The sequence below is a fragment of the Balaenoptera musculus genome, chromosome 3 (genome assembly GCF_009873245.2).
Source record: "Balaenoptera musculus isolate JJ_BM4_2016_0621 chromosome 3, mBalMus1.pri.v3, whole genome shotgun sequence".
Taxonomy (NCBI): Eukaryota; Metazoa; Chordata; class Mammalia; order Artiodactyla; family Balaenopteridae; genus Balaenoptera; species Balaenoptera musculus.
In genome coordinates this window covers 132,280,884-132,300,237 of record NC_045787.1, presented here as the reverse complement: position 1 = coordinate 132,300,237, position 19,354 = coordinate 132,280,884, and the positions used below count along the sequence as shown (strand labels likewise).

At 43.6% G+C, this 19,354-nt stretch overlaps 1 protein-coding gene across 1 annotated transcript in view; it reads left to right on the top strand.

Moving 5' to 3' along the window:
• ADAM19 (ADAM metallopeptidase domain 19) overlaps positions 1-19,354 on the top strand; it is an 88,688-nt gene that overhangs the window by 3,776 nt on the left and 65,558 nt on the right. Inside the window, exon 3 of the mRNA XM_036848513.1 lies at positions 3,785-3,855. Within this exon, the coding sequence (XP_036704408.1) occupies positions 3,785-3,855 (71 nt within the window). The remainder of the gene's footprint in view (positions 1-3,784; positions 3,856-19,354) is intronic.

The window sequence follows — 19,354 nt, the reverse complement described above, 5'->3', positions numbered from 1 at the left end:
CTGTTCTTGCAGGAAGGATCTGTGCATCTAGGATAGTCTTGGGTTCTGGTTCTTATAGCTCAAGTGAGACAAGAAAGAACTAGAAAGGAAGATGTGATTGCTGCATGTCAGTAACCAGCTACTGGACCTTTCACTTTCTGAACTCAGTTTCCTCATTTATAAAATAGGGCTTAGAGGGGATAAGAAGGAAGAGGGCTGGAGAGGAGGGGTAGTTAATAAGAGCCCTTTGGGTTCAAATGGTCAGTGATTTATTGGGCAACATATAAGAGCCAGATTATGGTAGCAGAGGGAGGAGAGAGCTGTGTCAGGAAAGATTTCAGACTTGTGGTCCTTGAGTCTGGAGAGGTAAATGGAGAGTAGAAATGCCCAGAATCCATGAAGTTATGGCTAGAGTAATACAGACATGTCCAAAAATGCTCCAATTTGGATTTAGTAAGGGAACTTACAGTGAAAATATTAGGACAAATGAAAGCAAATAATATTTTATCCTAAAGACAATAAGCATGGAGTTCATTTCATCAAAAAGTAGGAGAGACTGAAAATAGCTTCAGGAAAAGTCTAGACAAATTAATGGATGGCCGTCCTAGAGAAGGTTATTTTTAAAAATTAAGATCTTGGATATTCCAACCTATCCATTATTGTCCGAGGAATGGATCTGATACTTTTATAGACGCCTCTCTGTTCCCTCCAGATGTGGGATGCTGGGCATCCTCAGGAAGGGCCTGAGAAACAAAGTGGAACTCAGATCCTGTCTTTGTTCCCAGCCATTGTCTGCCCAGAATCTGGGTCATTGTATTTTGTAGGAATAGTTAGCACCGTGCCTGGCACCATAAATATTTGTTGAAGAACAAATGAATGAATGCCAGAGAGGGAGAGGAGAGGTAGGTCTCACTCAGGCATCTTATTCTCATTTTGTAATTACTTCATTCATCAAACGTTAGTTGAACACTATATGCTAAATATTGTACTATGTCTTAAGGGGGGGTACAGATATATAGGACAGATTTCCAATACCCCGTGGAGCTGAAGATCTATTTAATCTAGCTCAAAAGAGAAAGGCATTGTAACCCTGCCCTGGGGAAGTGTAAACAGTGGGTCAGCTCCTACACTTCCTAGGAGAGGTGATGTTGCCCCTTCCTAGCACAGAGTGGAGTTGCAAGACAAAAACTGAGTGAATCTGGACAAGGAAGCTACGTAAATCCTTGTAGTGCTATTTCATTGTTTTGCTTGAAATGTCCCCTGGAAACAAAGAATATCATATTTTAAATATCAGTGTCTGAGCATCTTCCAGACTAGAGAAATATTTTTGGATTACCCGCTTAAAAATAAATATTCATACTCATGTTGCAGCTTGTGTCTCTTTGGGGGAGAAGTGACAGTGCTTTGATCTGTGTCAACTTTCCTTTTTTTGTGTGGACTCTTGGCCACCTACCTCTTGGATAAGGGATTGATACAGCTCTGTTGCTGTGTGGTTTTCCTCAAATGCCCACTTGGGACTGTGTCTCTGATGCTTAATGTGATTGGGCAGGGCCCTTGCTCCAGACCTCCCAGAGTGAAGTGGCAAAGGACCAGCGACCAGAAATAGGTATTGGTAGAGCTGAATCAGAAATAGGCATCAGAAACAGAGAAGTGAATTTCTTAGTGAAAGTTATTGGGTAAACATCCCACTAACTTCCTCTCCCCATGTTTTTGAAATGTCCCTTGTTAAAAGAAGTGAGTAGGATAAATTAGCAAAAAATAGCAAAGGACAGAGTTGCACAAGCATCCTAGATCACAATGTTCAGATCTCATCAGAGCCCTCAGTGGCACAAAAGTTTCAGGGATGCCCAGGACCCTAATGGGAAGTGGGGTTTGAAGCTGATAAGAAGAGAAATGTGCTTGGAAGAGGCAGGCCCCCAACCAGAGGTGGCAAAGCAGGTGACCCACTTTCTCATACATGCCAAAAATAAGCTTTGAGGTCAACCTTAAAAGGGGTAGAAGCTTGGGCTTCCCTGGTGGACAGTAGTTAAGAATCCGCCTGCCAATGAAGGGGACACGGGTTCGAGCCCTGGTCCGGGAAGATCCCACATGCTGCGGAGCAACTAAGCCTGTGCGCCACAACTACCAAACCTGCTCTCTAGAGCCCACAAGCCACAACTACTGAGCCCCCACGCCACAGCTACTGAAGCCCGCGTGCCTAGAGCTCTGCAACAAGAGAAGCCATCGCAATGAGAAGCTCGTGCACTGCAACGAAGAGTGGCCCCCGCTCACCGCAACTAGAGAAAGCCCGTATGCAGCAACGAAGACCCAACGCAGTCCAAAAAAAAAAAAAAAATATATATATATATATATATATATAATATATATATATATATATATATATATATATATATATATATATAAAGCCATTATAAAAACATGGAAAAATGCACAAAAGAAAATAAAATTAACTCATGTTCTCACTGCTGAGAAGTAACTATGGTAACCTTTTGGTTTATTTCTCTCTACTTTAGTCCCTTTACAGAAGTGTGAATGAATAAAACATACAGTGTTATGTTTTAAGCCTTTGTGCTTAATCATTATCATGTGTACTTTCTTGATAATTTAAAAATTATTGAAAGTCATCATTTTTAATGACTGTAATGTTTTGTCATGTGAATGGATTATCAGGTTTTTAACCATTCTCCTATTTTTGGACATTTAGGTTCTATTTCATTAGTCATTATTGTAAGTAATGAGCATCCTTGTGTATAAACCATTGCCTGTGTTTCCATTTGTTCCCTTCAGATAGAATCTTGTGTTTCTGAGTTAGAGGGCCTAAACATTTTTAAACTCTTGGTCTATACTGACAGATTATTTTCCGGTGAGCCAGGATTGATTGAAATTCTCACTGGTAGGGTGTGAGAGTGCCCATTCTATAGTATACTCCACTGCGTTGTGATTTATGGTTTTAAAAAAATCTTTGTTGCTTTGATTTTTTAAAAAGTATCTTAAAAAAATCTTTTTGGGTGAGGGAAAGTTACCAGTGATGCTGAACATGTTTTTTATGCTTACTGGCCGTTTGTATGATACTTTAAATGGTCTATTCTGGGTGTGTAGCTACTTTGGCCCTCAGCAAATTTTCTCCCATGTGTAAAATGTATCTTTCAGACCTTTAAAACCTTAGTAGGAGGTTCTTCTAGTTGTCTCCTCTGAGATGATTGAGGGGTATCCAAACTGAGAGCCAATATAAAATAAAATACGAGCCCATGATGAAGAGGCTTTCCCTGGTATTTTAGATAACAGCCAACATGTAACGGGCTTCCTGTATGCCAAGCACTGTAATAAATTCTTTACATTTACCATATCACTTAGTCTTTACAAGATCCCCATAAAGTTGACTATTACTTCTCTATTTTATAAACGAGGAAACTGAGTTGTAGCGAGGTTCGGTAACGTGCCCAATTCACAACTATAGTGTCGGAGCCAGCACTTGAAGCCAGATCTAACTCAACGCAAAATTTGTTTTCCAAGATTGTGTTTTTCAGGGTTTGCCTTTACCAGGCCTGCATGCAGGCACTTACAACCACACTTCGGCTTGGAGTTTCTCTCCTTTGTCTTTGAGGAGAATGCAGATGGGGGAGGGGAATTGGGTCCTTCTGGGAGTGAAGATATTTCATGTTCGGGCTGGAAATGAGATTGAGTCTTTTTTGTGGATCCACTTCCTGTGGATCCAGGTCAGAGCCCTGTGCTAGATCCTGCACCCCTTCCTGGGAGCCTCGTTCCCTGCTTTTAGGAACTGACATTCTTTTGTTGTTGCTTTTAGCATCCACTCAAAGCTGAGCTCAGGGTGATGGCTGAGGGGCGAGAACTGATCCTGGACCTGGAGAAGAATGAGTAAGTGGACTTCTCCTTTGTCTAAAATGAAACAACCCACTTGCATGTCAGTGCCGGACGCAGGTGCCGCTGTTTTGGAAGGAAGCAGTTAGCGAAGTGACCCAAGCTCTCAAGCTGGGGTTCCTTTGTGGGGAGCATCTTACAGAGCCAGCATTTCCACAGTCTGTTGACTTGCTGTGAAATTAGTGGACCGTTTAACATCTTCCTTGAATTTCCTCAGGCTGTATTTCTGGGGCCTCTTAGAGTTCACTGCACGTGAGTGTGTGAGTGTGTGTATGTGTGAGACACGAAGGGAGGGATGGGCTGGAGGACTTTGGCAGCTGTCTTACTAGCTCCAGCACAGCGCACAGCAGGAAGTGAAGGAGATTAGAGGAAAACAGCAGAAAGGAGAGAGGCAAGGTGGAGTGTTCTGGGATTTGGTGCTCACACCCTGGCTGCTCTGTCTGTTCTGGGTCAGCTACATCTGAGCTCCTGCCAATAAGGGCATGGTCAGCAGTCTCCTGGCTTCATCGGGCTGGTTCCTCCATCTTCCTAACCTCATTCCTCTTGGGTGGCTGCCTGGCCCAGAAATATTTCCACATTGATTTGCCATCAAGTGCAGCTGTATCTTGAGTCACGTTATCGAGCAGGTGAATAGACATAAGGCACGGCTGTGTCTTTTGCCCATTCTTTGGCCATTCCCAATCTGCTTTGGCCACTGGAGAGCTCTCCTTACTTGGCCGGGGTCCTCTGAGGGCTTCTGATATTTCCCCACCAACAGTCCCACTTACATTCTGCCGCACAGACCTTGCAGATAAGGCTGCATGGCTCGCAGAACTGCCTGTCTCCTCTTGGCAGCCTCCGGAGTCCCTTAGAAGCAGATGAGTAATCACATGCATCACTGCCAAGAAAGCGATGGATAGGGACCTTCCCATATCCAGGAGGATGGGAATGACTGCTAAGCTTGGGTGGAAAGCAAGAATATAAATTATTCCAAATTTGGGCTTTTTGGACACTCGCAGAGGAGGATGAGTGGTGTCGGAAGTGCAGTAAAAGTATGACTTAAGCAGCCTGAGCAGTAATGGGCTTCATCCGAGTCTTTCCTCTGCCTCCAGAATGTGGTGGCCTTCGGGAAACCAGAAAGATGGGCATCTCAATCATTTTCGCTACTTTCCTCCTATCTTACTCCTGGAGTAAAACCAGCCCAAGAATGTGTTCCTTTCGTCCCATTTCCCTGGAATAGACCCGGCTGGCTGTGTCTGCAGAGGGCGCAGGCCCAGAAATCTGCCTGAGATTTCTCCTTGCATTGTCTTCCTTTGGTCTTGCAGGAAAGGCCCCCAGAGGGTCTGTTCTTAGTCTCTCTCAGGGGCCTTCTTCAGTTTCTCATGGCCCTAACCCTCTAGCTCTAGTCTATTGTTCCCTATTGCCACCTCCATCTAATCTGTCCTATTCTGCTTTCAACTGGGGCATTTGACCCCTCAGCTTCCTCTGGGCTGCCTAGGTGATGGGGTTAGTGTCATGGGCAAATCCTTTGGAGTTGGACTGGCCAAGCAGGGATCCCAGGATTCATGCTTCCTTCATATTTTGGAGTCTTTGCAGGAGGTCATAGGAAGTTAGAGCATGAAGATGCCATAGAAAACACTGGGTGCAGCAGTCTTATGCATGGAAGCAGAAACTTCAACTCAGGGAAGGATAGGCGCTTGTCTAAGGCCACACAGCAAGTCAGTGAGAGAGGTGAAATGAGGATCATTTGTGTTCTTGGATCTGGAGTCACAGAAACCCAGTTTCAACTTACTAGCTGAGTAACCTGGGGCATATTGCTGCGTCTTTTAGAATCTCAGCGTCGTCACTTATAAAATGAGACTAGTAACACCAGCCTCACATGGGTGGTTGTGAGGGCTGAGTACAGTGATGTACACAAAGTGCTTACAGAGAACACAGTAAATATTTGACTACTATTGTGATTTTTTACGGTCCCACACTGAGGTTCCAGAGGAGAGCCCGGAGATATGGTTCTGCTGTCTGTTGCCTGGAGCTCTTTTGTTTCCCAGTGATCAGCAGTGGCCTGGATGTGATTCCTGGCCTCCTTGAATTGGCAGCAGGCAGGAGACTTGACAAAAATGGAAGCAGCAGAGCCAAGCAATATGACCTCACCAGGTATCCCTGGGGATGGCTTCCTGCTATTTTCGTCTAAATTGGGCTTTTTGTTTTTGAACATGTGTTAGCAAGCGGAACTCCAACTGCACGTGACTTCCTAGTGTGTTTACTTCCCAAAGCCCTCTCATTCATGGTGCGTGCAAGTCTGGATTCAAAACAGCTTGGGGGGTGGTGGTGCTGCTCCTCTGATTTTTCACGTTTTATACAAATTATAAAGTTGTTATAATCCCATGATATTTGAGGGGAAACTAGGCCCTGTGCTAAGTGAGCCTCAGGCTCTGGTTCTTAACTTCCTCAGTTGATTCATTTATCTTTTCCAGCTTGGATGCATCTGTAGCATTCCAGGCACCAGTGCAGGTACTGCAGATATAGTTGTGAATAAAACAGTTCTGCCTTCCTGGATCTTATATTTCAGTGGAGGGGGACAATAAATACACAAGTGAATGTGTAGTAGGTCCAGTGACAACTGCTGTGGCAGAAACAAAAGGAACATAAGGGCTCTGAAGAGTAGGGGTTCAGGAGGGAGGTGCTGTTTGGGAATGGTGGCCAGAGCAGGCCTAGGTGGTAAATTGATATTTGAGTCCAGACCTGAAGGAGAGGAGGAAGTGAGCCACGTGGGCAGCGGGGAGATGACAATTCCAAGGAGCAGGAACAGCCAAGTTCAAAGGTCCTAATAGGTTATGAAGGTTTCCATTCCCTCCCCCTGCCCCCACCTACGTCTCCTCATATATTGGATTCTCAGGCCTCCCAGGAGCTGTGGACAAGGGCTTCTGGGACTCTGAGGGGAGGGAGAGGACATTTCTAATTTCTTTTTCATCATCCTGAGGTGTCTGGCCTTCTCTCGTCTAATCAAAGCCCATGTGCTAATGCATGGCCCAAAATAGCAGTGAGCAGGCCTTTAATGGAATTCACACATGGAGAGATAGCCAAGAATAGTGAGGATGGAGGAACATGGGGGTTAGGCCAGGAGAGAGGGACACAGCAAATGGGCCTTCAGCTCAGGCAGCAGACACCCCAAGGTGCCTTAGTTCCATAGCACAGCAGCTGGCAGCTTTTCTCTGCTGTGAAGCAACTCGGGATAAACGGATGACATTCCCATGGGGGACACACACTCTTTTCTCTATTGAGTGCAGGTGGAAAAGAGTGACATCGTAGGGCTAACCTCAATGTGGCTTTCATGTTGGAGGGTCCTGGTTCGGATCCTAACTCGCCACTTACTAACCGTATGTCCTCTTCAAGCCTCAGTTTCCCTATCTGGGGTATAATAAGAGTCCCACGCCGTAGAGCCACTGGGAGGATGAAATGAGATGGTGCCTGTCAAGGGGTCAGCATAGTGCCTGGCTTGTACTCCATACCCAGTAAATGGCAGCCACTATTGTTTTCTAGCCTGTGCTTTTTTTTAATTGCAAAAGCAGTACATGCTCATTGTAAAACATGTAGCAGTACCAAAACATAATGAGTGAAAGAATGAAAGTCTCCCACCCACAAGGAGAGTCCACTGTGAACAGCTGGTGAGCCTACCATGGACCTTTTCTCTGTGTGTGAGAGCACGCACGTAGATACTCATCGGCACAATCACACAGAAGCGCACCCAGGATGCTATTTTTGTGCTGAGGGAGGAGCAGAAATGAGATTATACTCTACATATTGCTCCACACCTGTTTTTGTAGACTCACCTGTATGTGATGAAGGTAGTACTCTGCTCTGATATGTTCCCTAGTTTTACATTTACTCACACCTACCCATCATTTGCCACTGTTGCTACATAGCTGTTGTTAGGAGAACCTGACTTGTGATTAGGGCTGTGTGGTACGGTGGAGAGAGTACTGAGCTCAGAGACAGACGATGTGGAATTGGTCAGTAAGCCAGTTGGCTCTCCTGGGCCTCAACTTTCTCATCTGTCGAATGAGGGTTTTGTCCCAGTTGGGTTCTAAGAGCCTTTCCTGTGCTACCTATTGAAAGGATAGCACATAAGTGGAAAATGGAAAAGAGGTCCCTGCCTCAGGGCATTTACTCTCCAGTTCTGTAGACATTCCTGGAAATAGGGGGCAGTGGGATAAAGACAAATACCCTCAAAACCACAGACCTTGAAGTTGAGGATGAACTGCTAGCCCAGGACCCACCGTTTAGGCAACATAAGCACGAGAAGGGAAATTACAGGGAAGAAATTATAGGCTGCTATTTCCACAACCCACGATTTTGAGGTATAAATCCATAATATTTTTTTCTCCACGTAATTTCCCCCAGGCTCTGAGGACTGCCTCATCAATCCAGAAACCATATTGGACAACAGTTTGTTTGCGGAAATCAAATGGAATCTTCCTTAGCTGTAGGCATCTGGGGAGTTGGTCGCCTCCAGGGAGATGTAGGCCCTGGCTCTCTCCCTTCTCCACTTTCTCCCAAGAGGAGGGCACACTGAACTGTTGAACCTGCTTGCAGGATGCTCACTGGCTCAATTACTACATTACAAGGTCACCTTCAAAAGCAAATGAGCAGCTCAACCAGTGGGCGCTGTGCCCAGAGGATCTTTGGCCATCTATATACTTCTCTCTGCTAGTCTCTGAAGCACATTCTGCAACTCTCATCTCTTCAGTAGACTTCCTTCCTTGAGTCCAAATGATGCCAGATTTAGGTTTTGGCTTGGGAAAAGGAGAGATGTCCTTTGGTCTCACCCCATTCATTGTGCTCCAGCTCAGCGAAAGAGAAATCCTGTTTGTATAAGGCTAGCTAATAAGAATGGATATTTGTTTTCTTTTGTGTGCATATCTACCTCCAGACCTCATGGGGAATAGTAATGGTCAAGGCAGAATTTAGGCATTTGGAGATTTACTGATTACTGTACCTACCACTACTTCCGACTTTCATCTCACTTCATATCTCTAACTTCTTATCAGTCCCTCAGAGATATCTTAGGGATGGAGACCGTCTTGGAAATCAAGCAACAAAATTAACAAAATTAATTGTCCTGGAAAATGAACAGTCATTCACTGCTAATGGAGTGATCTAGGTCCTGGACTTTTTCCCCTTCATCCCTATTTGAGTTGTATAATACTGGAGGACCCAAGAAGGGGAGAAATAGGCAGAAGAGGAGTTTTTTCAGCAATAGACGGGGTAGGTTAGTTACCACCGCTTGCCGCTGCGCCTCTCTTCCAAGGAGGCCTGGTGGAGATGCGTAGCTGATCTGGAGCAAAACTCTGCATATCACCCAGGCTATGGAGTTCTCCCCGGCTTCCTCCTGGGTGAGGAATAGACTTTAACATCTTATCTAGGATAAAGGACAGCTCTCTTAGACCCTCTCTTGTCAGGAGCTTCATTTGTTGTTGGCAGAATTCAATTTCCTGGATCAAAGAGAAGCTTAAGAAAGGCTTAGACATATCCCAGCGCTCTTGGTGAACCGTGCTTCACTGAAGTGCATTTAAATGAGTCACAGACATATGGATTACATTTCACTTAAAATACACATGGCTTAAGAAATTAGAGGATATCGTTCTTTAACCAAGTATTTGGCAGATCTAAAGTATTCAGAATGTTTTTTCCAAACTCGGCACACAGCTGGGCTCCCCATTCCCCGCAGCTGATGTTGTATAACCCGAGGAGACCGGTGCCGAGGAAACGGTTGGATGGATGGGTGGGGACATGAGAATTTGAAGAGAGCTCCCTGTGAGTGTCTGAAATTTTCTTCAAACATTTTTTTTGAAGTATCAGGAACTGGAATTAACCCTGCTGCATTGACTCTGAGGCAGCGAATGCCTAAGTGGATTTAAATTCTAAGTGCTGGGCTAGGCACCTTGCCCCAGAGAGACCTCATGGTCCTGTTTGAAATGCAGTTTCCAATTGTAGCTTTGTAGATGGAGATTGATTTCGGTTATAATTCCCATATTGTCCAGAACCCCTGGAGTTGCAGACCAAATGGATTGCCAGCCAATCTGATGTGATTTTGTACAAGCCAAACTCTTAACTGCACCCTGCATAAGCAGGGTCTCCAGTATTTCTAAATCATTGGAAACATGATATTGCTTTCTTAGGGTAGGCTGTGTAAACTCAGTCTCAGTAACTAGAAGTGGTGATCTGAAGGGATGCAGCTGTACAGTAGCCGGAAGAGAGTATGAAGTCTCATCCACAATTGAAATAACCTAGATGTGTTGATTCTTAAGGCTGTGAGCACATAAGCCCAAAATGCCTAATCCATAGGGTAGAACATGCTTGGGCTTTGGTGCCAGAGAGACCCAGACTCAGTTCCAGGCACTGACACTTTCTGGTTAGGTGGCCTTCGGCAAGTCACTCGCCTTCTGAATGTTGTTTATTCATTTGTGTTCACGATAACGCTCACTCCTTAGTGAGCATTTACTGAGAGTCAGTCACTGTGCAGAGGCACTTCACATGCCATCTTATTTAATCCGCATGGCAACTCTTTTTAGAAGATATTTTTATTATTCATATTTTGTAAATGGGAAGACTCAAGTGTGAGGAATTTGAGTAATTTACTCCATGTCAGGCAGATCCAGGAGTCACACTCAGGTCTGTCTGTTTCTTACTATACTCTATGTCCTGCATAGAAAATAGAAAATAACTTCATTGCGGGATGAGGTAGGCTGAAAAATGTAACCCATGCTCCCAGAGACCCACATTCTAATTCCTGGAACCTGAGACTATGCTGTCTTATGGGGCAAAAAAGAATCTTTGTAAGTGTGACTACATTTAGGATTTTGAGAAGGGGAGGTAATTCTGGATTTTCTGGGTGGGCTGTAAATTCAATCACAAGTATATCTGTAAGAGGGAGGCAGAGGGAGATTTGCTCACAGACAGAAGAGGAGAAGGCAGTGTGACCACAGAGATGGGAGCAATGTAGCCACAAGCCGAGGAATACAGGCAGCCACTGGAAGCTGGGAGAGGCCAGGAATGGAATCTCTCAGACTGAGTGCAGCCTTGCTAGCACCTTGACTTTGCTCTCTTGACCTCCAGAACCGTGAAAGAATAGCTTTCTGTTGTTTCGAGCCGCCTAGTTTGTGGTAATTTGTTACACATCAGGCACAGGAAACAAATCCACCAGGTTTGTGAGCCTTAGCAATAATGTATTTTTTAAAAAATATTTATTTATTTACTTATTTGGTTGGGCTGGGTCTTAGTTGCGGCAGGTGGACCCCTTAGTTGTGGCTCACCAGCTCCTTAGTTGAGGCACAGGGGCTCCTTAGTTTTGGCATGTGAACTCTTAGTTGCGGCGTGCATGTGGGATCTAGTTCCCTGACCAGGGATCGAACCCAGGCCCCCTGCATTGGGAGCGCGGAGTCTTAACCACTGCACCACCAGGGAAGTCCCAGCAATAATGTATTACGCTGTGCATAGTATCACTCGTGACACATAAATAAGCTGGTTTTCAATACATGCTAAGTTTCATTAATGCAGAGTCAAGAACGGATGTTTTCTGAAGTGTCTTGGTGATGCAAAGCATTGCATGTGGCCCCTGTGACAGTCTTCAAGTAAGAGTGGCAAGAGAAAAGAATATTGAGACATAGCATGTGTGGTTACCATTTATCAGCCTTTCCTAAGTTCCAGCTCATGTTGTCTGATGCACAGTCTGCCTTCAGGCAGCTTCTGGCTGAGGAATGGTGGTCAGATAGGAATAATGATATCGTCAACCATAGTAATAGCTACAGCGTAGGAGATGCCTATGTAGCAGGCTCTGTTGTGCAATCTCTAATTCAATCATCACAGCAACCCTGTGAGGTGTAGGTACCTGTGTTAGTCCTGTTTGGCAGATGGGGACCCTGAGGCATGGAGCAGTGTGACTTGTTCAAGGACATCTGGGTGGGAAGGGCACTCCAAACCCGGGGTCTTAGCTGTGGCCTCATACTGCCTCTTGGATGCCCTGTCCTTACTTGGTATGCTCTTCTTCGATGAACACTGGTGTTACTTCTCTGTTATTCTGCCCTCCTTCTTCCCTTTCCTCCTGCCTTCCCTAGGCCTAGGTTAGAATTTGGATTTCAGTGGACTGTAGTGCTGAAATCCAGGCACCTAGGAGTCAGCCTGGCTCCTTGCACCTACTGGAGGTGTAAGCTTTGGCAAGTTGCTTACCTTTGCAAGTCTCAGTTTCCTCATCCACATCATGGGGCTAATAATAGTGGCCACCTCATCAGGTGTCATGTGATATTCAATAACACAGTGCTCTTAAAGGACTTACGCTGTGCCTGGTGCACTGTGAGAGCCCAGTAAATAGTTGCTATTATTTGTATTTTGCAGGATGGGAAAAACATTTAAGAATGAAGTAAGAGGGAATTCCCCTGAGCTGGTTTCCAAATGTAATTAGGAAGATGACCTTAAAACCCATTGCCCCTGGGAGGAAACTCACTTCTGCTCCCCTGCCGTGCCCAGTTTGACCTAACTGTATCTCGAGAATACAGCTGTGCAGGGTTCTCCAGTCGGCCAAACTGTACCTCTCGTCTCTGCCTGCAGAATCAGTGCCTGGGCACTCCCTTGGCAAGGCTCTGAGCTGTCTGATAAGGAGGTCGGGATTTGTTCACCAGTTCCGGCTCTATCTCCTTCCAGGGACCCGCAGCCAGGGCTGCCTGTGTAGCCAGGAAGGATGTCCATGGTTTTCTTTTGTCTCAAGCTTATTTCTCCTGGCGGCCCTTCAGCAGGAGCACAGGGTAAAATGAATGGGAGGAAGCTGTCAGCTGCCCTGTTGGCCTTAGATGGACCCTTGTCAGAGCAAAGGGAAGCTGTGTACTTGGAGGAAGTCGGGAGTTGATTCTTGAGTTTGAGGAACCCTTGACCATCAGGCTGTTTACCTTAAGATAACAATGATAGCTGGCATCCAGTGAGTGAACATTTACCCTGAACATACTGTTTCATATGGATTTTTTTTTTAACCCTGTATAAATTTCCATGTCAATTTATCCAAATGGGGTTATACTATATCCTAAGTTTTATTACCTTTTTTTTTTTTCAGTTTGGAAATATAACATGGGCAATCATCAATTATTTTTAAAAATTTACAGAAGAACTTTTTGGAGTGTTTGAAACTTTGATAATAAAATTGTAGCAAAAAATTACATAAGTAATAGAGTTTTAAAATAAATGAGATCACACTTTATGTACCGTTCTATAATTTGCTTTTTTATTATTTCTCTTCAATATCTTTCCACATTAGCATATTTATAGACCTATTTCATTCTTCTTAATGATGACATAGGATTCCACTGAATGGATGAACCAGAATTTAAAAATTTGCCTATTAATAGACAGTTTTCCAATTTCTTGCTATTACAAATAATGCTGCAGTAATAGGTTTATACATAATCTTTGAGTACATTTGCAGGTATTTCTGTAGGATTAATACCTAGCAATAGAGTTGCAAGGTCATATAGCATATATGTCTAAAATGTTTTAAATTTTGACAAATCGTACCTCCCATTCCACAGATTCCTTCCCAAAGGCTGTACCATTTTACGTTCATACAGCACAGTATGGGAGTATATTATGGATACATTTCCATGTAAACTTTTGCGATCATATGGCTATCTGATAGTACATTGTATGCATATGCCATAATTAACTTTTAAAATTTCATATAATGAAAAATTATCAAATGCACATAGAAGTAGAGAGAATGATATAATGAATCCCTTATACCCATCACTCAGATTCAGTAATAATCAAGATGCCATGATCAATTTAATCACCCCGTATTGATGGGCATTCAAAGTATTTTTTTTCTTTTTTTTTTTTTTCATTTTTACAAATAGTGCTGGAGTGGACACCTTCATGTTCTTTGAGAGGTACTTCTAGAGAATCACCTCCTAGATGTGAATCACTGGGTCACAGGGAATTTACACAGAACAGGTAGATAAAGACACTTTGCCTTTGGCTTCTCTGTAAGTTAAATCCACCACCTGTGTTGAGAGAATTTGTTTCACACACTCTCACCAATGGGTTGGTTATTGAGCTTGGGCAGAATCTTTAAACCCAACTCTCCCGCTTTTTTTTTTTAACAGCTTTATTGAGATGTAACTTACGTACCATACAGTTGATCCATTTATATAAGTATGCCATTCAATGTTTTTTAGTATATTTACAGAGTTGTGCAACCATCATTATATTCTAATTTTTGAACATTTTCATCACCCCAAAAAGAGGCCATTAGCAGTGTTATGGGTTGAATATGTCCCCCCCAAATTCATATGTCAAAGTCCTAACCCCTTGTATTGATACCTCAGAGTGTCCTTATTTGGAGATAGTCATTGTGGATGTAGTTAGTTGGGATGAGGTCATCCTGGAGTAGGATTGCATCTAATCCAATATGACTGGTGTCCTTATAAATAGGGGAAATTTGGACACAGACACGCACAGAGGGAGAATGCCATGTGAAGATTAGAGTTATGTGGTCACAAGCCAAGGAAATGCCAGAAGCTAGGAGAGAGGCCTGGAACAGATCCTTCCCTAGTACCTTCAAGGGGAGCATGGCCCTGCCAACACCTTAATCTTAGGCTTAACTTTTAGAACTGTGAGACAATAAATTCCTGTTTTTTAAACCTCTCAGTTTGTGGCACTTTGTTAAGGCAGCCTTAGCAAACTAATATGACCAGTTACCCCCAACGTTCCCCCAAAGCCATCAGCTCTAGGCAACCACTAATCTGCTATCTGTCACTATAGATTTGCTTATTCTGGGTATTTCATATAAATGGGATTATACAATATTGGTTTCTTGTGACTGTTTCTTTCACTGCGTAATGTTTTTGAGTTTTTTTTTTGTTTTGTTTTTGTTTTTGAGTTTTATCCAAGTTGTATAGCATGCATCTGTACCTCATTCCTTTTTATTGCTTTATAGTATTCCATTGTATAGATGTACCACATTGTGTTTATCCATTCATCAGTTGATGGATCTCCTGCCTTATAAACCAGAGCTAACTTGACTCCACTCTACAAGTTTGATTTCAGCAGATTTTTTTTAAAATTGAAGTATGGTTGATTTACAGTGTTGTATTAATTACCGCTGTACAGCAAAGTGATTCAGTTATACATATATGCATTCTTTTTTTTAATATTCCTTCCCATTATGGTTTATTCTAAGATATTGAATATAGTTCTCTGTGCTATACAGTAGGACCTTGTTGTTTATCCATTCTATATATAAAAGCTTACATCTGCTAACCCCAACCTCCCACTCCATCCCTCCCCCAACCCCCCTCCCCTTGGCAGCCACCAGTCTGTTCTCTATGTCTGTGATTCTGTTTCTGTTTCATAGATAGGTTCATTTGTGTCATATTTTAGATTCCACGTATAAGTGATACGATATGGTACTTGTCTTTCTCTTTCTGACTTGCTTCACTTAGTATGATAATCTCTAGTTACACCCATGTTGCTGCAAATGGCATTATTTTGTTCTTTTTTATGGCGAGTAGTATTCCAGTGTGTGTGTGTGTGTGTGTGTGTGTATATATGCCACATCTTTTTTTTAATGTTATTAACATTTACTGACATATATAGTTCTTTTTAAAATTTTTTTAATTTTTAATTATTTTACAGTAGGCCCTTGTCGGTTATCTATTTTAAATATAGCAGTGTATACCACATCTGCTTTATCCATTCATCTATCAGTGGACATTTAGGTTGTTTCCATGTCTTGGCTATTGTGAATAGCGCTACTATGAACATAGGGATGCATGTGTCTTTCTGAATTATAGTTTTGTCTGGATATATGCCCAGGAGTGGGATTGCTGGATCATAGGAAAATTCTATTTTTAGTTTTCTGAAGAACCTCCATACTGTTTTCCACAGTGGCTGCACCAACTTATATTCTTACCAACAGTGTAGGAGGATTCCCTTTTTTCCACATTCTCTACAGCATTTGTTATTTGTAGACTTTTTAATGATGGCCATTCTGACTGGTATGAGGTGATACCTCCTTGTAGTTTTGATTTGCATTTCTCTAATAATTAGTGATGTTGAGCATCTTTTCATGTGCCTGTTGGCCATCTGTATGTCTTCTTAGGAGAAATGTCTGTTTAGGTCTTCTGTGCATTTTTGGATAGGGTTGTTTGTTTTTTTTGTTGTTGCGTTGTATGAGCTGTTTGTATATTTTGGAAATTAAGCCCTTGTCAGTTGCATCATTTGCAAATGTTTTCTCCCATTTTGAAGGTTGTCTTTTCATTTTGTTTATGGTTTCCTTTGCTGTGCAAAAGCTTGTAAGTTTGATTAGGTCCCATTTGTTTAGTTTTGCTTTTAATTTCTATTGCCTTGGGAGACTGACCTAAGAAAACATTGGTACAATTTATGTCAGAGAATGTTTTGCCTATGTTCTCTTGTAGGAGTTTATGGTGCCAGGTCTTATGTTTAAGTCTTTAAGCCATTTTGAGTTTATTTTTGTGTATGGTGAGAGGATGTGTTATAGCTTCATTGGTTTACATGTGGCTGTCCAAGTTTCCCAACACCACTTGCTGAAGAGACCGTCTTTTTCCCATTGTATATTCTTGCCTCCTTTGTCAAAGATTAATTAACCGTAGATGTGTGGGTTTATTTCTGGGCTCTCTATTCTGTTCCATTGATCCATATGTCTGTTTTGTGCCAACACCATGCTATTTTGATTACTGTAGCTTTGTAGTATTGATTTCAGCAAATATTGATTGAGCACCTGTGTGTAAAGTCCTATGCTTGGTGCTATAGGGAGCAGATGCAAAGACCATATCCTTGCCCTCTGGCCGTTTACTCTCTATGGGAGAGAAAATGCTCAAACAGCATAATCCGAGGTTGGTTACAAATTTACTTAACACAGTTAAAAGTAAAGTGCTGAGGGGGCAATAAGGAAGGGGGAATTTCTCACTGGGGGTTAGAGAAAACTTCCCTCAGGAGGGTACCTTGGAGCTCTGTCTTGTGGGAGCAAGGAGGGGAGGCTTCGGATGAGAGAGGGAAGAGAGATGAGTGGAAGAATGAGAAAGGAATTCAGACTGAGAAATTAATATATAAATATTTGGTCTGGATCTAGGGGAACCAAAACTGGAGTGCTAATAAGCTCTTAGGAATTCAGTATTCCAGCTAGCCAAATCATTATAATTCAGAAGAGTGGTATGTGGCAGTGGGAAAGGGGTTTCTCTCCCTTCCACAGCTGGGCTACCTGAGGATTTGAGTGGCTTAGAGTTCAAATTTTTTTGTTCTCTTATTTTTGACTTTGAGTTGGGCTTTCTCTTGCCTCTGGTAAAACCATATTGTCAGAGAGGTAGATGAGGTATTTTTAGGAAAGAGGCTTGAGGTGCAATTTAAAGCTGAGCTGTGTTTTCTGCACCTCGGATGAGAAGTCCTTCCCCAACCCCTCGCCATCGAAGGGAAATTTGGGCTGAGCCCAGTGGGTGGAGGTGTACCTGGCAGATGGAGCCATGGACTGCAAGGGGCTGAGCCCAAGGCAAAGATGGCTTCTTCATAACTCGGGGAGTTGGGGGAGTCTCCTGAGAAGCAGGGTCTGGTGGGCCGGATGGATCTATATTTGGATTTGGGAGATGTGCTGAAAGTCCCACCTTCCAGACCTCTGTTTTCATCTTCAAGGATGTGCCTAGGCTCTTCGTCCAGACTCCTTGGAAGCTGGATTTCTACTCTCCAACCTTTGTGCTTAGGACATGGAGCATGATTATCCCCGGGGAAAAGTCTATGGGAGGAGGCCAGTTCTGAGGCCTCTGGACTGGTTCTGTCCTGAGAATGAAGCCGCATTTACATTTTGCCCAGGAGATATTCTGATTTTAAGAATGTAACCTTTCCTTTTTCTCTATTTAGAACTCAGTGACATACACAGACCTTTGGCTGATACCTTGGATGCTAAATGAATAGGCTTTTGGGCACCCTGGAGCAAGTTGCAGGTCTTGCTCAAACTCATCTGCGAGTAGGTATTGGGTCAGAGAATCCGTGGTTTTTCTGACAAGAGTCTCCAGTGTATTGAGTCTCCAGGGCTTGAGCTCTGGGTTACTCATTGGGAATTCTTAACTTCCTTTCTCTCTTACCTTCTCTTCCTTCATTTAACAAATATTGTGCGTGCCAGCTTGGTGGCTGGCATTGGGCTAGGTCCTGGGTATTCCTGGAAGAGTAACGGCAAGCAAACACAGTCTGCCATCATGGGGCTTAGAGCTTAGTGGAGGAGAGAGATAATCCAACCATTACTGAGCAGTGTGGGGCATGCTGTGTTGGGGGAAGTAGAGGGTACCGTGGGAGCACGGGGAAGGGGGACCTACCCTGGATTGAGGGCCTGCGAAGGCTTCTAGGAGGAAGTGAAATAAAAGGAAGAAGTAGGGTGGTGGTAGAGTTGGCTTATACAAGGGGGATGGGTTCCACGCAGGGCAAGTAGCAGGAACAAAGGCTCTAAGGCCTTTGTTGATGATGAAAAGATGTTCTTTGTGGTTAGAGCAGAGAGCAAGAGGGAGGAAGGAAATGGTGAGAGAGGAGGTTGTCCACGTAGGCAGGGGCGAGTCCTTGAAGGGCCTTGTAGGCTCCTTAAAAGGATTGGGTGTGTATCTTGAGGGCAATGGGGAGCCGATGAAGAATATTTTAAAAGCCAGATAGTGACAGCATCCAAAGTGCATGTGAGAAAAATTACTTAGACTACAGTGTGGAGGATGGATTGGAAAGGGCAAGACTGGCGATAGTAATAAGACCCATTCTAAAGCTTTATTTTAATCTGAGGGGGAAATTATGGTGATCTAATATAGGGAAGTGGTTGCAGATATGGAGAGAAGGGGACAGATTCCAGAGATACTTATAGGGTGGAATCATGGAGACTGGGAGATGGGTTGGATATGAGCTGAGGAAAGGGATGGATTCAAAGGCCAATCTGAGGTTCCTGGCTTGAGTAAGTAGCAGGACAGCGGTACAAGTCCCCGTGATTGTCCTTAGTTTGTGGTGGGACCTTGGATAAGCCACTTCTCAGATCTTTAGTTTTCTCATTAGTTGAAGGTAATAATCTCCAGTCATCAAGTCTGGTGGTGGGGAATCCACTGATAAAATCTATGTGAAAAGTAGCATCCTATACTCTTTCCGTGACCCTAAAAGTCCTGGCAGAAGTGAAGTCTGTCCTTACCCTGGTTATCTCTGTAATTTGCACCCTTACATAGACTTTTCCCCTTATCTACAATTCTGAGCACTTGATTGATCTCCCAGGAACTGGTGAGGCCTCGCTGGGGGTCTCCTTGCGGGTTCTCAAACCAGCTTTTGTTGAAAACAATGATATCATTGAGTGGGTGGAGCTGGGCCAGGCTTTCCTGAGCCAGTATAAGGAGAAATGGGTCTTTATGACTTCTGTACTTATGGCTCCCTTCCAGTCCCCTCCATGGCTCCCATGTGCCCCACTGCCCCCTTTTCCTCCTTCTTTTACCCCCGAGGTTACGGGTTT